Consider the following 16,445-nt stretch of genomic DNA (forward strand, 5'->3'; position numbering starts at 1 on the left):
TATGGATAATAACCTCATTATTTCGTTATAATTTGTTAACTTCTTCTACCAAGTTTATAATTCAAGTTACTTTCACATTTTAATTCATTTGGCGTCCATACCTAAATTTGGATCATGATCATGAAGTCAACAAAGAAGACGCATCCTTATGGACTGCATGCACACCAATAATAAGATTCACAACTGTGGAGATGCACAATAGTGATCATGTGAAGTTGCAGTTCGGTATGCTTCAACACATCCCAGATCCCCCAACAAGCCTAGGAGAATGGCATATGCGCAAAGTTAACGACTAATGGAACTTTAATCCATGACAAAGCTTCGCAAGATTTGAGTGTCGCAAATGGAAGCACCGCCATGACCATGTCTTAACCGACGCAGTGATTCCATGTGAAGAAAAACCAAGTCGTACTTATATGGCTTGGTACATATCGGTTGGTTTTGAGTTCATCGCCGAGGATATGTACCTATACGATCCACGCCAACAAACTTACACACCAGACGCCTCAACATCTAACCCCCAACAACATTGTTAGATCGGATACACACAACCCCCTGCCCGTCAACCTTTCTGTTCCACAAGCACACAAACATACAACCCAAATATATCATACACTCAACCACAATACCAAGAGCATACCCCATACAACCACCAACAAATAGATCATCAACTAGAGACCCAACATCGCTTCGCACCCAACACATCACCCTACCAAAGTCGCCTTAGCCAGAACACTCAACGATCATTCAACATCAACCGTCCCTCCTCCTACCATAACCAAGAAGCCCAAACCTCATAAAACTGAAACCTCCAACAACCATATCTCTACCAAACACCCCAACAATCTTTCCAACCTTTCCTCGACGCATCATTCACACCCATGTCTCCCTTCAACCGTCCCGATCTCCCACCAATAAGTCAAACACAACCCAACTACTCTGACATGGATCATGAACTCAGCTATGGAGGTACACCTTCGATACATACTCAAGACTATGCTGATTTATCTGACTATCTCAACAGGTCATCTCCTGTAGTTGGTAGTGATGTTCCTGGCCCCTCAGATGCTCAAACACCAGTGGTGAATCATCAACGTGGATTAGGGCCACGGGTTCGGGTAGCTAGGGAATTTGGGACTGGAGGTCGGTTAGGTGATCCCGGTCATCAACATTAGACTTTTTTTTTTGTGTAAATGAGAATTTATATTAATATGAATTGGTCATATTTCGAAATTATGTATCACGTAGACTGTTTTACAAAAAAATGCAAAATACACTGAGGTGTCAATTCAATTGACGTCTCCTTTGAAAAATTACACATGGACGCTAATTGAATTGGTTGTACCATGTGTCCTAGTCAATCCAATTGGCGTCTGCACTCTAACTTTAAGAGGAGACGTCAATTGGATTGACGTCTCCTCCTAAAAGTGGAGTAGTTTTGATTTTTTTTTTAAACAAAGTTATTTTGGAAATTTTATTGAAAAACTGAGTTATTTTTGTAAAGTTTTGATAAATTAAAATATATATATATATATATATATATATATATATATATATATATATATATATATATATATATATATATATATATATATATATATATATATATATATATATATATATATATATATATATATATATATATATAAAATCAAGATTTTTTGTTTTTTATATTTACAAAATGTTAATGGCCTAAAGGCCGACTCCCAAATTGGTTAATTCCTTTCCCCTGCATAATACAACGACTCGTTTGTGATAAGGGTAGCTTCACAAAAACTTCATCCAATCAGAAAACTCCACGTGGACTTCGGATGATTGTTAAACATGTCGTTCGCAAACCATATATCTCTATGAAACACTCTAACCAAAACGGAAAACACTCACAATAAAGTGAAGTAGAAGAACTAGTAACAGTATGAACGACATCGTCGTTTAACACTCAGCTTGGAAGCAGTTACTTCTTCAACGCCATGGTGAAGAGCAAAAGCGAGTAGTGAAATTTTGATAAACGCAAAACGACGACGAAAATCATAGCAACAATGGAGTGCGTTGGAGCGAGAAACTTGGCAGCAATGGCGTTTTGCTCAAGTCCTTCTTCTAGGTTACAGTTGCGGAGAAAGAAGCTTTGGAGAAAAAGAGGAGTTTCGTCGTATAGTGACGCGATTCGATTACGTTCGTTTTCTCTGAAGGTGGAGGCGAAAGCAAGTACAGGAAGCGAGAGTTGCGTTGTTGCTAGAGAGGATTTTGCCGACGAGGAGGATTTTGTTAAGGCCGGTGGCTCCGAACTCGATTTTGTTCAAATGCAGCAGAAAAAATCTATGGAAATGCAGTCTAAGCTTGCGGATAAGGTATCTGGTTCTCACGTCTGTGTCTCTTATTCAGATTCTGACTCTTGTTGTAACTATTGATGATAATGATCATGTTTTAAATAACTCCCGAAGTTGCGTAAAGGCTTTCACGATTTTGGTCTGTAACTGTGATTCCGGACGATGCAGTGTGAATTAATCACAATTTGTTCTTTAACATAAAAATCATAAAAATGGTGAATAACTGTTTCCGTAACGGCACCTTATACTAGTTTGTCGCGGTGTAATGTTGAGTTTCGCTATGACCCATTCTTAAAGTTTAGTGCTATTTGGTTGTTGAGTGATGACAATTTCATTATATGTTACCATACTCAATTTGAAGTATTTGTTAAAATTAGTGCTTGAACTATTATAATTATAAAATAATAACATAAAACTAGCTTTAGTTACTATTTAAATCTATTCAATTAAGCTCTAATAAGTACTAATAAGCTAGCATATAGAATTTAGTATTTGGTAAGACTTGTTGTTGAACTAATTGAAAAATTATAAAATAACATAAAAGTATATTTAGTTACTATTTGTTTTTTTCTTTCAATCAAGTTCAAATGCTATTTAAAAAATAATAAAATTAAGCTATAAACTAGTGAAAAATATACAAGTTCGTGAGAGAATGATTGTTACCAAAACTTTGTTTGTGCTTGATTTATTTTTTATTTTTTTGATCTTATGAAATATGAATAAGGTTATGGACTTTGGTTTTGATTTGCTCTTTTAGGTTATGACTGCTATTTGTTGATTGAATGTATTCTTTAGAAGTTGTAGTTTGCGAAGTGTTAGAAATTTCTTTTTCTGAGTAATTGCATTTGCTATGTCAATTTAAAATGGCGTTTCATTTCTTTAGGACGTGGTGAACGGAGATATTTAAATTCTATGGATGAAGTTGTAGCTCCTTCTGTGAATAAAAATGATGTGAACTGGGCCTTCTTATGGCATACACGTCTTTATTTTCATTGTTTTGGTAATATTGCTTGTAGTTTTGAAGGCATTGTTAACTTTAATGCACATATGCACCGGTTTTTAATTTATTTTCAAGCTTGAAATGTAATTTTGGTAATATTGCTTATTGTTTTAAAAGCATAGTTAACTTTCATGCACAAATGCACCAGTTTTGACATTTTGGAGATGACAAAATTGATTATTGAACTTGTCTATGTTTCGTGTAATTTTTCCTTTTAGAATTTATGGTTAATCACTCTTGTAGTTGCCACCTATATCTATTGGAGATGGAATACTGGATCTAGTTGTTATTGGTTGTGGTCCTGCTGGTCTTGCTCTAGCTTCTGAATCTAGCAAGTTAGGATTAAAAGTTGGACTTATTGGACCGGATCTTCCTTTTACAAACAACTATGGTGTATGGGAGGACGAATTTAAAGGTATGGTTCTTGCTCCATCTTTCTGATTACATCATATTTATATCACTGTGCTATTGCTTAAGATCTTATCTTGGATAAAATGTTACAAAACACGTTAGATTATGTTTGCATGCTTGTTTGGGAGCTAAATCTTTTAAAGCTTTTGGTTTCTGTCTTGCCCTTCTGTTAATGAACCATAGAAACAGTGATCTTAAAGGAATTTTTGTCTGCTTCTTTATTCTGATAATCAATGAACTGTTTGACATTTTAATAGTTTTTACTCTCTAGCTTGGATTTTTACTCCCTAAAAAACAATATTTTTTTTCCCTTTTTGACAATAGAATATACTTTGCTTCCTTAGTTGATATTACACATTACCAAGTGCACTTCATTATAATTTCAGGTCTTGGACTTGAAGGTTGTATTGAGCATGTTTGGAAGGATACCGCTGTATATATTGATAATAAAGATCCCATTTTTATTGGACGTTCTTATGGCCGTGTCAGTCGGCATTTGCTTCACGAGGAATTGTTAAAAAGGTAAAACTGTTGGTGATATCTTTTGTACCAATATCACTACTATTTCTAATTTAACTTCCTGGAGAGAAATACTTTATTTACTTTTGTAGATTTGTGATTCATATTAATTTTCCCTAGGTGTGTCGAGTCAGGTGTCTCGTATCTTGGCTCAAGAGTAGAAAGGATAGTTGAGGCTAGCAATGGTCATAATCATGTTGTCTGTGAATATGATATTGTTGTGCCCTGCAGGTATGATTTGCATGCTTTTATAATGTTTATACTTTATCCACGTATCTACGATATATTGAAACTTCCTCAAACCTTGCTATGGGAGTAGTTTTATAGGACTAGGTCACCCTTATTAAATATTCAAACTTCTGACCTTTATTATAGGCTTGCTACTGTTGCATCAGGAGCAGCTTCAGGGAAACTATTGCAATATGAGGTTGGCGGTCCAAAGGTGTGTGTACAAACAGCTTATGGCGTGGAAGTTGAGGTAGGAGGCTGACTTTGATTCTAGTTTATTTTGTTATACTGATGATAGTATCACTATTCCCTATAAATATCTGAACTTTCAACATTAAATGGCGAGTGTCCTTTGTCTTATTTCTTGTCCGACATAATATGATTGAATTGATGTACCGTATAGTGAAGAAGTCTGTTGACAAGCTAATATTTTCACTATTTTGACTCATTGGTTTCAATACAGTTCTGCTAATATTTCAAATAGTAAGCCTGTTTAAATCAGACCAATATTGGAAATTCTTTGTAGGTCTTTGTAACAATACAGATGTAATTCAAATATGTTTAAAGCAAATCAGTGGTTGGTGCTTATATGCAAAGTCCAGAATGGCAATATTAGAAAATGTTTTTTTTTTTAACAAGTCAGATAAATCGCACCAAGTCCAGGAATTCTCTAAAGATTGGTCTACCTTCTTCTTTCCTTGTCTTAGACAATGTAACATGTATACATTTTAATTGAACAATATTAATGTATAGAATGTGATGGTTAGTAATAAATAATAATGACTTTTCATTTTGTTATAATTTTAGGTGGAAAACAATCCTTATGATCCAAGCTTGATGGTTTTCATGGATTACAGAGACTATATGAAGAAAAATGTTCAAAGTCTAGAAGCGAACTATCCAACATTTCTTTATGCAATGCCCATTTCTCGAACGAGAGTGTTCTTCGAGGTTTGCTCAATGTTTTCTTAGTATAATGTCTTACATTGATTATTACAGTTCTGTTTGCATTTATATAAAATTTCCAATTGCAGGAAACATGTTTGGCGTCAAAAGATGCCATGCCTTTTGATTTATTAAAGAAAAAACTCTTTTCAAGATTAGATACAATGGGGATCAGAATTACAGAAACATATGAAGAAGTAAGTACTTTGGCAATGCTAGTTTGATTGTTGATTGGTCATTAGCTGTATTATATTTTGAGGACCACTAGTATTCTCTAATAGACTTTTTTCAACATAGTTCTTCCTATTGTTTGAAATTTAATTGGGTCCCGTTATTTTGGAAATAGTTGTCACTAAGTTATATGGGTTCCACATAAATTTAATATTTACCCATATGATTTCAACTAAGTTGAAAAGACTGTGTTGTTAGTATTTTTCTTATATATATTTTTTAATTTAACATATAGTGTTCAAGAAGGGCTCATCCATTTTCCGTATAGGAGAATATTGGTTGCTCATTTATATTGTTAAATGAACAGTCTGTCCTAATCTTTCATATCTTACTCTGAAAAAAAAATTACTGCTATGTGCCACATTCATTGACCATCAATTTAATTTACTTATTCAGTTCTTTTGAGGGGTTGAAAATCAGTGCTTCCCTTGATATACTTCTTTTACTGCATTCAGACATATTTTGCATCTGATATGAATTTTGAGTGCATTCAGACATATTTTGTATCTGATATGAATTTCGAGTGTTTTTATCTACAAATTTGTGTAGGAATGGTCTTATATCCCAGTCGGTGGATCCTTACCTAATACAGAGCAGAAGAACCTTGCATTCGGTGCAGCTGCCAGCATGGTGCATCCAGCCACAGGCATGACATTTTCATAATATGCATATGCTTAACTTAACTTACAGCGCTTTTAATATCGGATTTTATCCAATAGGCTACTCTGTTGTAAGATCGTTGTCGGAAGCTCCGGAATATGCTTCAGTAATTGCTACTATTTTGAATGAGGGTAATGCAACGGACATTGTTACCTTTGAAAGAAGTAAGGAGAATCCATCCATGCGAGGTAATCAAGTATACTCATAAACTTAAAACCTTAAACCCAAACATTCCCAATTCCTCCATTATTAAGAAAACTATGCTTAAGATTTTCATTCCTCAAATAGTTCTGCTATCTGGCACAAAGTTGTGTGTAATTTTGAGATGTATATTTGAGTTCATTCAAAATTTTAGATCTGACGTTGTCAGACTGAGCATTGATGTATGGATTTAGATTTGTATGCACATTTAATTTTTCTTTTTCTTTCAGCTTGGAATACACTTTGGCCACAAGAAAGGAAACGGCAGAGATCATTCTTTCTTTTTGGATTAGCACTAATTGTGCAGCTGGACATTGAGGGCACTCGAACATTCTTTCGTACTTTCTTCTGCTTACCTGAGTGGTATGGTCTATTTTCTCTCATATATGTAATACATGTTTTGGAATTTGTTGTAGCTATTACTATATGGTATAAAATCATGTTTGAGTCCTCTACATGTTAGCATCAGACAAACCAGTTTGCTTTTTGGGGATATAATTCAGACTCTATCTTATTGCTTTATTTTTTCCCACTTTAAAGAATGTAAAGATGGTTAAATGATTTAAATTGCAGGATGTGGCAAGGATTTCTTGGTTCTTCACTATCTTCGAAAGATCTTCTATTATTTGCAGTCTATATGTTCATAATAGCACCAAATGACTTGAGAATGTCTCTAGTCAGACATTTGCTTTCAGATCCTACAGGGGCGACTATGATAAAAACCTATTTGACGATATAGTACGTTTACAACTTTTTCCTCTTGTTAAGTACTCTGTATTGGGAGACAGGCTAGAATATATTAGGAACCATAACAGAGTTTGTAGGTTATGTACATATATTTATATTAATATTATACTAAAAACAATAGTGTTTTATGATTCTGTATCCTTTGTGCTGTGTTATTTTGAATGTGTATCTTGTATAATAATTCTTGTATCTCTAGTTCTTCTCACCGACCCCGTTAAAATATTTCTTGAATTCATCGTACAAGAGTTAAGGAATAAATTCTAGGATATGAATACTCATGTTAAGGAAAAGGAAGTACTCAAGGGAAGATTTCAAAACTAGAATGTTGTTTTGTTCCGACTTCCATAAGTACCGGTAAGAGACCATAAAAATTCCAGTGTTTCTTTTAAGATGGTACAACAAATTCAATACTTGCAAGAAAAGAAATAAAATTGTCATTTTGTTAGACGAAACAGTCTAATCCAAATCTGTGTTTCGTAGCAGCAATCTTGATGCACATGAACTAAGCTTTCTTTTGTATTTGGACACAAATTGCAATCAAAAGGGTAATTGGATTCCATTTGTGCTGACGAGAGATGATCAAAAGTCTCTCATGTAACATATGCCAGTTCGCATGTCACATATGCCAAGCGAATGTTTGGATCCAATATAAGCCTTTTCACTTCCAAATGTCCAATCTATATCTGATTTATGACACTAGAAATAGAAATGAGATATATGTAGGCACTACCCAAAAAAACTTCTTATCTCTATTAACTAACCAACTTAACATTGAACCAGTTCTAGAGCAATTCAACCTTTCATTTTCCTTATATTAACCATGTCCTTGAAGGGTTTTATTTTTACTGTCAGTCAATAAAAGGCCTGTAGAATAGGTCTCAAATGTAATGTTCATTCTGTTTCCATAATTTTAGCTAGCTGAATTGTTTCCTTAGTTTTAGGAGTATTCTGTTCCAATTCTGTTTTGTAAAGGCTATTTAAAAGCCTAGTTTCTAATGAATAAAGCATCGAAGTATTTCCTTTGCATTGTCAATAATTGGTATCAGAGCTTAGGTTAAGAGTCTGACTTCGAAAACACATAAAAGAGTGAAGAGAGATGACGAAGGAAGGGCAAAACCTACTGAGCATTCCAAAATTTGACGGCGATTACGATCACTGGAGTATGTTGATGGAAAATCTACTTCGATCAAAAGAGTGGTGGCATCTCATTGATCCAGGTTACAGTGAACCAGAGGCAGGGGTAGAACAAACCGAGGCACAAGTAGCTGTGAGAGCAGATCTAAAACTAAAAGATTTGAAGGTTAAAAATTACTTATTCGCAGCCATCGACAAGAGCATTTTGAAGACAATCCTTCAGAAGGAGACTGCTCAACAACTATGGGATTCAATGAAGAGGAAGTATCAAGGGAGTAAAAGGGTGCAGAGATCACAACTGCAAGCTCTTCGAAGGGAGTTTGAGGTCTTGGAAATGAAGGAAGATGAGACGGTCACAGAATACTTTGCACGGGTAATGTTGGTTGCAAACAACATGCGTAACAATGGAGAGGCCATGCAAGACATCAAGATTGTGGAAAAGATACTGCGAACTCTCACCGAGAGATTCAATTACATTGTAGTATCTATTGAAGAGGCAAATGACATAGATTGCCTAACTGTTGATGAGCTACAAAGCTCATTGGTCGTACATGAACAAAAGTTTCGAAGGAAGGAAATAGAAGAAGAGCAAGTATTAAAGGTGACATATGAAGAGAGAAACACCCGAGGCAGAGGTAGAGGCATGGCTGGAAGCGGTCGAGGCATGGCTGGAAGCGGTCGAGGCAGAGGTCGAGGGAGACAACCCACCAACAGAGCATTGATTGAATGCTATCGATGTCACAGGATAGGACACTATCAGTATGAGTGTCCTGAGTGGGATAGAAAAGCAAACTTTGTAGAGTTTGATAATGATGAGGAGCTTCTACTCATGGCTTACGTAGAAAAATACAAAGCTACTAGAGATGAAATTTGGTTTCTTGATTCAGGGTGTAGCAACCACATGAGTGTTAATCGAGAATGGTTTTCAGAATTGAATGAAAGTTTCAAACAAACTGTAAAGCTGGGTAATGATAGTCGTATTGCTGTCATGGGAAAAGGAAGTGTGCGGATGCAAGTCAATGGAATTGTTCAGGTAATATCAAACGTCTATTACATTCCTGAATTAAAGAATAACCTACTTAGTATAGGTCAACTACAGGAAAAGGGGTTAGCAGTGCTAATCCAAAATGGTACATGCAAGGTGTATCATGAAAGAAAGGGAGTGATTATGCACTCAGACATGAGTGGGAATAGGATGTTCTACTTTCTAGCTGGTATGGTTTCAAAAGCTCCAAGGTGTATGCAGATTCAGTCCATGGATGAGTCACACTTGTGGCACTGTCGATTTGGGCATTTAAGCTACAAAGGTTTACATGCCTTAGCACACAAAGGAATGGTGGAAGGGCTACCGACCACCATTACAGCTCCGCAGAAATTGTGCTCAAATTGTTTGGTAGGTAAACAACACCGGGAGAACATCCCAAAGAAGAGCTTATGGAAATCAACACATAAACTGCAGCTGATACACTCAGATATATGTGGTCCGATTACGCCGACATCGAACAGCAACAAAAGGTACATATTGAGTTTTATTGATGATTTCTCACGAAAGACATGGATATTCTTTCTAAACCAGAAATCAGAAGCATTTGTCATGTTCAAAAGTTTTAAAGCATGTGTGGAAAAGGAGGCTGGAGCAAGCATTCAATGCCTTAGAACAGATAGGGGTGGTGAATTCACTTCAAACGAATTTACAGAATTTTGCAAAGAGCATGGGATTAACAGACAACTCACATCAGCATATACGCCTCAGCAAAACGGTGTTGCTGAGCGCAAAAATCGAACAATCATGAACATGGTTCGATCCATGCTGGTTGAGAAGAATATGCCTGTCATACCCCAAAATTTGCCCATTAATATTTCAAGACATTTTGCAAGGCATTCCGACTCATATATAACACTGATCTTGAAGAAACAAAGGCCCAGCTCACGGATGGCCCAATCCAGAAAATGGCCCAAACTGGCCTGTTCGCTACGCCCTCGCCTAGCGAAGCTGACAGACAACAAAAATTTCGGGCTTCATTCTGAGCCCATTAGGTCACCATTATCACTATAAATACCAGCACTTCAGTAATAAAAAAAAAAAAAAAAAGAAATTTTTTTTAATTAATTAATTAATTAATTAATTAAATAATTAAAATAAATAAATAAAATATAACAAATTATTTTGGACTTGGGTCTCCCTCATTCCAAGCCCATTACCCACGAAATCAGTCTATAAATACTGAAGTTTCAGTAGAGGAAAGGACACTTGGAGTTACACTGGGAGATTCACTGAAAAAAAAAGAGGAGGAGAACAGAGAAGAACGAATAGAAGTTTTGGCATAGGAACCCTGCCTACCCGGAGAATTCAGAGTAAAGAAACCCTGAAGGCAGCCCATCTGCACCGAAGCCATCGCCGTCCAATTCCCGCTGCCTAACTTATTCCGATACTACAAGTGGTCAATCCCTTCAACCTTGAATTGGCAAACAGGTTTGCGTATCTCTATTGTTTATACTTTCAATTGGCCATATCTACATATATAATGCATCATGATAAAATGTTGATATATAATTTGCTTTCGTATGGGAATTTAAATATGCCTGAATACCCTGAATGTTTGACCATGTTATTCCTGTGATAAAATGCCATAAAATTCAAAGTTCCTAACATGGGGCTGTTTTCAAATTCAAAATCCGTGGCCGCTCGCTAGCACCTCGCTAGGCGAGCCTGGGGCGAGTATTCGCCTGGCCTTCGCTAGGCGAGGCAGAGGCGAACGAGACAGTAGCTGACTTTTCTATTCTTTTTTTTTTATGTTTTATCATAGCCATGCATTATTCATCCTATCCTATTTATTGTTGTGATATTTCTCCGGTATAATCTTCGATTGCACCCTGATTTGGTGTTCTGACATGTTTCTTTTTTTTTGAGTTTCGTAAAGGTTCGCATATCCCAGGAAAAGGTTATTGGCTAGGTATTCCACTTTAGTTGTGGGATACCCTTGTGGAGTTTCACCCTAAATTAATTTTTAATGTATTAATTTCTAATGTATTAATTTTTTTTAATATATTATTTTTAATAATTTTAATGTGGAGTTTCATCCTAATTATATAATTAATTGTAAAACTTTGCCTTTGAATAAGTGATCTTGGACCTCTCTTTGTTGCCTTACGATTACGATATTACGGTCATGTCCCGCGAACGTGGGGATACCCTTAGCAAAGACCCTTCGGTTAAATCATCATAAAATAAATTATAGTCCCTCGGATGTTGCCTTCGAATATACAACTTTGTCCCTCGATGACCCTCCGATGTTGCCTACGGTTAAAAGATGATAGTCCCTTCGAATGCTAAGGTATCCTCGTAACTGTTGTCTTCAATGACCAATCGATGACCCTACGATGACCCTTTTACATCCAAAGGATAAAACTACTTATTTCTCAATAATAAGGACAGTTTTACCCTCATAAGGATAGGAAATACTCATAAAGACCTTGGGTCGGTATAACTCTTAATTGCTGGCTCACAACCTAAAACATTTTTTCACACCTCACACCTTTCAAAATACCTTCAGAAAATCACCACTTGGTATACATTCATACTAGAATCATTACCGAGTTATATTTTTCTAAACAATTTTCAAAACTAAACGAGATAATCACTTTGTATACATTCATACAAGAATCATTACAAAGTTAAATTCTCTTTTCAAAACAATTTTTCTAAACAATTCACAAACACTTTTTTTAGACAAAAATAATATAAGTGATCGAGCAATTAAGAGCCCATGGATAACCATGGATACAAAGGGTGCTAACACCTTCCCTTTGTATAATGTACCTCCCGAACCCAAAATCTAAATTAAGGTTTTTCCTGTTCTTTTCCACCTTTCCTTATTGGATAAAAGAAAAGTCGGTGGCGACTCTTGCTAACCGCGACATTGCGATTAAAACCACAAAAAAGTCCAGTTCACCGTATGACAGAACTGGCGACTCTGCTGGGGAGCCTAAATATTTAAAAAGAGAGGTTACCTTAAAAACAAGATCACTTATTCAATTTGTCTGATTTATTTTTAAGGGATTGCCTGGGTATGTTATGCTTGAGTGAAAGATCCTACACCCGGATCTAGTGTACCTTAGGTAAGTAGCAAGAGATCATCGCGACTGTCCGGCGTATACTGGAATGGTCAAAATGATGGCTACGGTTAATGTGGCACTTTGGATGTCCTGATGTTCCTCATGTTAGTTGAGGAAATATTTGGCATTCGCGTGGTGTCATAAAAGCATTAACCAGACCTTTAGAACCCTAATTGACTCATCCTGGCCATTAGAAAGTAGTGAGATAACTGGCTTCGGTTCCGACTGGAGTTGGTTGAGACTCGATACTACACTCTTTGAGATTGGACTTTAAGGAAGCTTCGGTCAACCACTTGGTGTTGCACTGAAGTGGACTTAAGGAAAGGTCAATGATTTGAGATCCTTCTAGAACCCGGTTACTATTCTAAGACAGGTTGAACCAACCAAACTTCAGTGGGGAGGGTATTTACCTATGGAACTCACGCAAGCCTTAAAACCTAGGAATGATTGTTGTGTGACTTGCTTGTGCTTGTTATTTATCTAACAACATGACATCATAACAACATAACATCATAACATCATGGCATTGTACTAACCATTTCAAGGATTTAGGGATTTAACTCTGCTAAAAAAAAAACAGAAAAAAAACAAAAACAAAAGCAAAAACAAAAGAGAAAAGAAAAAAAAAAGCTCTTTTTGTTAGTTTATGCAAAGTTAAATCCCGAAAGTCCTTGAAAACATTTCATACATTGCATTGCATCGCATAACAGGTATTCTAAAGGATCAGTGTTCTCACGATTTTCCTATCAAACAGATTCCAGCAGATTCAAACAGATTGAACAATGGCTCTCGAACAAACTGTCAAAGATCTCCAGGCCCAGAATGCTCAATTCCAGGAAATGATGCTGAGCTTATCTAAGGGGCAGGAAGAACTGAAAGCTCTTTTGATGGAGAAGAAGAAGGACCAGAAACCTGTGGGTTACATCAACCCGGGGAGAAGGCTTAAGGGACAGGTTACAGGAGTCAAGATTAGAATTCCGAAGGATTCAGAAGAAGAGACCGAGAATGATTCGGAAGATGAGAATCCTAATCTCGTCAATTCTGAGGACGACGATGAAGATTATGAACATGAACAGTACTCTCCGAAGGATGATAAGTACAAGTTGCTGGAAGAACGTATGCTAGCTATGGAGGGGCAGAAAGTGCCCGGTCTGGATTTCGAAAACTTGGGTCTGGTCTCTGATGTGGTCATTCCCCGCAAATTCAAGGTTCCCATTTTCACTAAGTATGATGGTGCCTCTTGTCCTCAGATGCATCTAAGGGCTTATGTGAGAAAGATTCAGCCGCACACTACTGATAAGAAACTGTGGATCCATTTCTTCCAAGAGAGTCTGTCTGGCACACAGTTAGAGTGGTATTATCAGCTTGAGAGCTCTAACATCCGCACATGGACTGATTTAGCAACAGCTTTCTACAAGCACTACCAGTATAATTCTGAGTTAGCGCCTACTCGGCTACAGCTACAAAATATGACTATGGGCTCTAAAGAAAGTTTCAAAGAATATGCTCAAAAGTGGAGAGATTTGGCTGGCAGAGTCAAACCCCCTATGACTGATCGAGAGTTAGTGGACATGTTCATGGGTACACTGACTGGCCCATTCTACAGCCATCTACTGGGAAGTTCCTCGTCAGGTTTCACTGAACTTATCTTGACAGGTGAACGGGTTGAAAGCGGCATTCGAAGTGGAAAGATACAGGCAGCTACTTCTGCAAGCACCAAAAAGTCCTATCAGGGAAAGAATGAATCAAATGCTGTGTACAGTGAGAGGAAGCATAACAAGAAGAATCGTGACCATACTGTTGGGGCAGTTACAATTGCCGCACCGCCATCTCAGAACTTCCAACACAGACAAGACAGGTCGAGAAGACAGTTTACCAAGATCAATATGACTTTAACCCAAGCACTGCAGAGTATGTTAAAGGCCAATTTGATTACCCTCAGAGGCCCTCCTGCAAATCCCAACACTACTTCTCCTCGTTATAATCCCAACGCCAGGTGTGCCTATCACTCCGATAGCCCCGGGCATGATACGAATGATTGCTGGTTGTTGAAGAACAAGATTCAGGATATGATCGACGCTGGAGAAATTGAATTTGATCCTCCGGCGACCCCCAATGTCATCACAGCACCTATGCCTAATCATGACCAGAATGTTAATGTTGTGGACGACAATTCTCACGTTACTGACGTTGCTGATTTAGCATCTCCTCTCCTGATCGTTAAGAAGAATTTATTGCAAGCTGGTTTATTTCCAGGTTGTGCTGAAGATTGCGATCTCTGTGTACTCCGACCCAATGATTGTTTGAAGTTGAAGAACGGCATTCAACGGCTGATGGATGATCGTACAATTCTATTTGAAAGGGTTCCTAAGGTGGACAACTCTATTGAAGAGGTATCTGTGATTGCTAGGTCCAAAGCTCCAGTGAAGATTACCGCTACTAGAGTGCCTGTGAAGATTACCGCTGAGCCCAAAGGGCTCCCCTGATTATTACCGCACCTGGCCCCGTGCCATATTCCTCCAGCAAAGCTATTCCGTGGAACTATGGAGGCGACGTTTACATCCATGGCATAAAGCAAGTTGGTAGTTCTGCTAATCCTAATGATATTGTGGGGACTAGTAAAGTTACTCGAAGTGGAAGGATCTACTCCCCAGAAATCTCACCTCCCGCTCCCGAAATTCGAGGAAAAAGACCAGTCAATCCTCCTCAGTCAGAGACATCGGTCGAAGTTACTTCTGAAGATGTTGCCAAACAGGAAATGGAAGAGATGCTGAAAATCATCCGTAAGAGCGATTTTGATGTAGTGGAACAATTGGGGCATACTCCGTCTAAAATCTCAATGTTGTCCTTGTTATTATCCTCTGAATCCCATGCCAATGCATTGATGAAATTCTTGAAGACCGCTCATGTGCCTCAAGAAACATCCGTCGATCAATTCGAACATTATGTTGCTAATTTGACTGTTGACAATGGCCTAGGCTTTTCCGATGCTGACCTGACGCCAGCAGGAAAGAATCACAATAAAGCTCTGCATATCTCCATCGAGTGTGAGGGGATCACCCTGGCTCACGTGTTGATCGACAACGGCTCTTCCTTGAATGTGCTCCCGAAAGCTGTACTCGATAAATTTGACTACAAAGGCATTGAACTGAAACCTAGTGATGTTGTGGTGCGTGCTTACGATGGTGCGAAGAGTGTTGTCTATGGTGAAGTGGTTCTCCCTATCAAGATAGGACCTCAAGTCTTCAACACTACCTTTCACGTGATGGACATTCGTCCCGCCTACTCCTGCTTGTTGGGGCGCCCTTGGATCCATGGGGCAGGTGCGGTAGCTTCGTCGCTTCATCAAAAGCTGAAGTATCCAATAGCAGGCATGGTTGTCACTGTATGTGGAGAAGAAGAGTATATTGTCAGTAGTGTGCAAGCCTTCAAATACGTCGAGATGGATGGTGAATTCTTTGAGACTCCTTCTCAGTCATTTGAAGTGGTTCCTCCACCCAGTCCTGTCCTTAAGCCAACTCCCCTTGTGCCCAAGGTTGTTCGTGCTCCCCCTGTCATGATCTCTCTGAAAGATGCTCAAGCCGCGATTGAAAATGGTGATCGTGCTGGTTGGGGTCAACTGATCAATGTACCGTACAAGTCTGATAAAGCTGGCCTGGGGTTTAACTCTGGAAAGATAGTCAAAAATCAGATTAATGCTATGGAAGATGCTGATAGTGATTGCGACTTGGATAGCTGGATTTTCCCAACAATTGGTGACGGACTCAACAATTGGAAGACTGAAGACATTATCCCGATTTCCTTTAGTCAGGAGTAATTGTTATTGTTTATTCTAGAATTGCAAATTTTAATTTTCTTTTACAATCAAACTTCTTAAAGCATTGTGTCTATGCCCGAGGCACAATAGCTAATTTGTTAAGGGTTTT

The 16,445-nt window shown here is 37.7% G+C and overlaps 1 protein-coding gene across 1 annotated transcript; it reads left to right on the top strand.

Moving 5' to 3' along the window:
* The first annotated feature begins 1,841 nt into the window (after positions 1–1,841).
* Positions 1,842–7,458, top strand: LOC127136406 (lycopene epsilon cyclase, chloroplastic). Its single transcript, XM_051062965.1, has 11 exons — positions 1,842–2,348; positions 3,571–3,742; positions 4,125–4,260; positions 4,378–4,488; positions 4,633–4,735; positions 5,293–5,436; positions 5,520–5,627; positions 6,211–6,307; positions 6,381–6,509; positions 6,753–6,885; positions 7,096–7,458. Exons 1-11 carry the CDS (start codon positions 2,040–2,042, stop codon positions 7,259–7,261), a joined length of 1,608 nt encoding a protein of 535 aa, XP_050918922.1. The 5' UTR covers positions 1,842–2,039; the 3' UTR covers positions 7,262–7,458.
* Positions 7,459–16,445: the final 8,987 nt, after the last annotated feature.

The sequence above is a fragment of the Lathyrus oleraceus genome, chromosome 1, assembly GCF_024323335.1.
Source record: "Lathyrus oleraceus cultivar Zhongwan6 chromosome 1, CAAS_Psat_ZW6_1.0, whole genome shotgun sequence".
Lineage (NCBI taxonomy): Eukaryota > Viridiplantae > Streptophyta > Magnoliopsida > Fabales > Fabaceae > Lathyrus > Lathyrus oleraceus.

Coding starts and splice junctions, on each gene's coding strand:
- LOC127136406 (XM_051062965.1), top strand. CDS start 2,040: ATGGAGTGCGTTGGAGCGAGAAACTTGGCAGCAATGGCGTTTTGCTCA. Junction 4,261..4,377: donor CACGAGGAATTGTTAAAAAG/GTAAAACTGTTG, acceptor AATTTTCCCTAG/GTGTGTCGAGTCAGGTGTCT. Junction 4,489..4,632: donor GATATTGTTGTGCCCTGCAG/GTATGATTTGCA, acceptor CCTTTATTATAG/GCTTGCTACTGTTGCATCAG.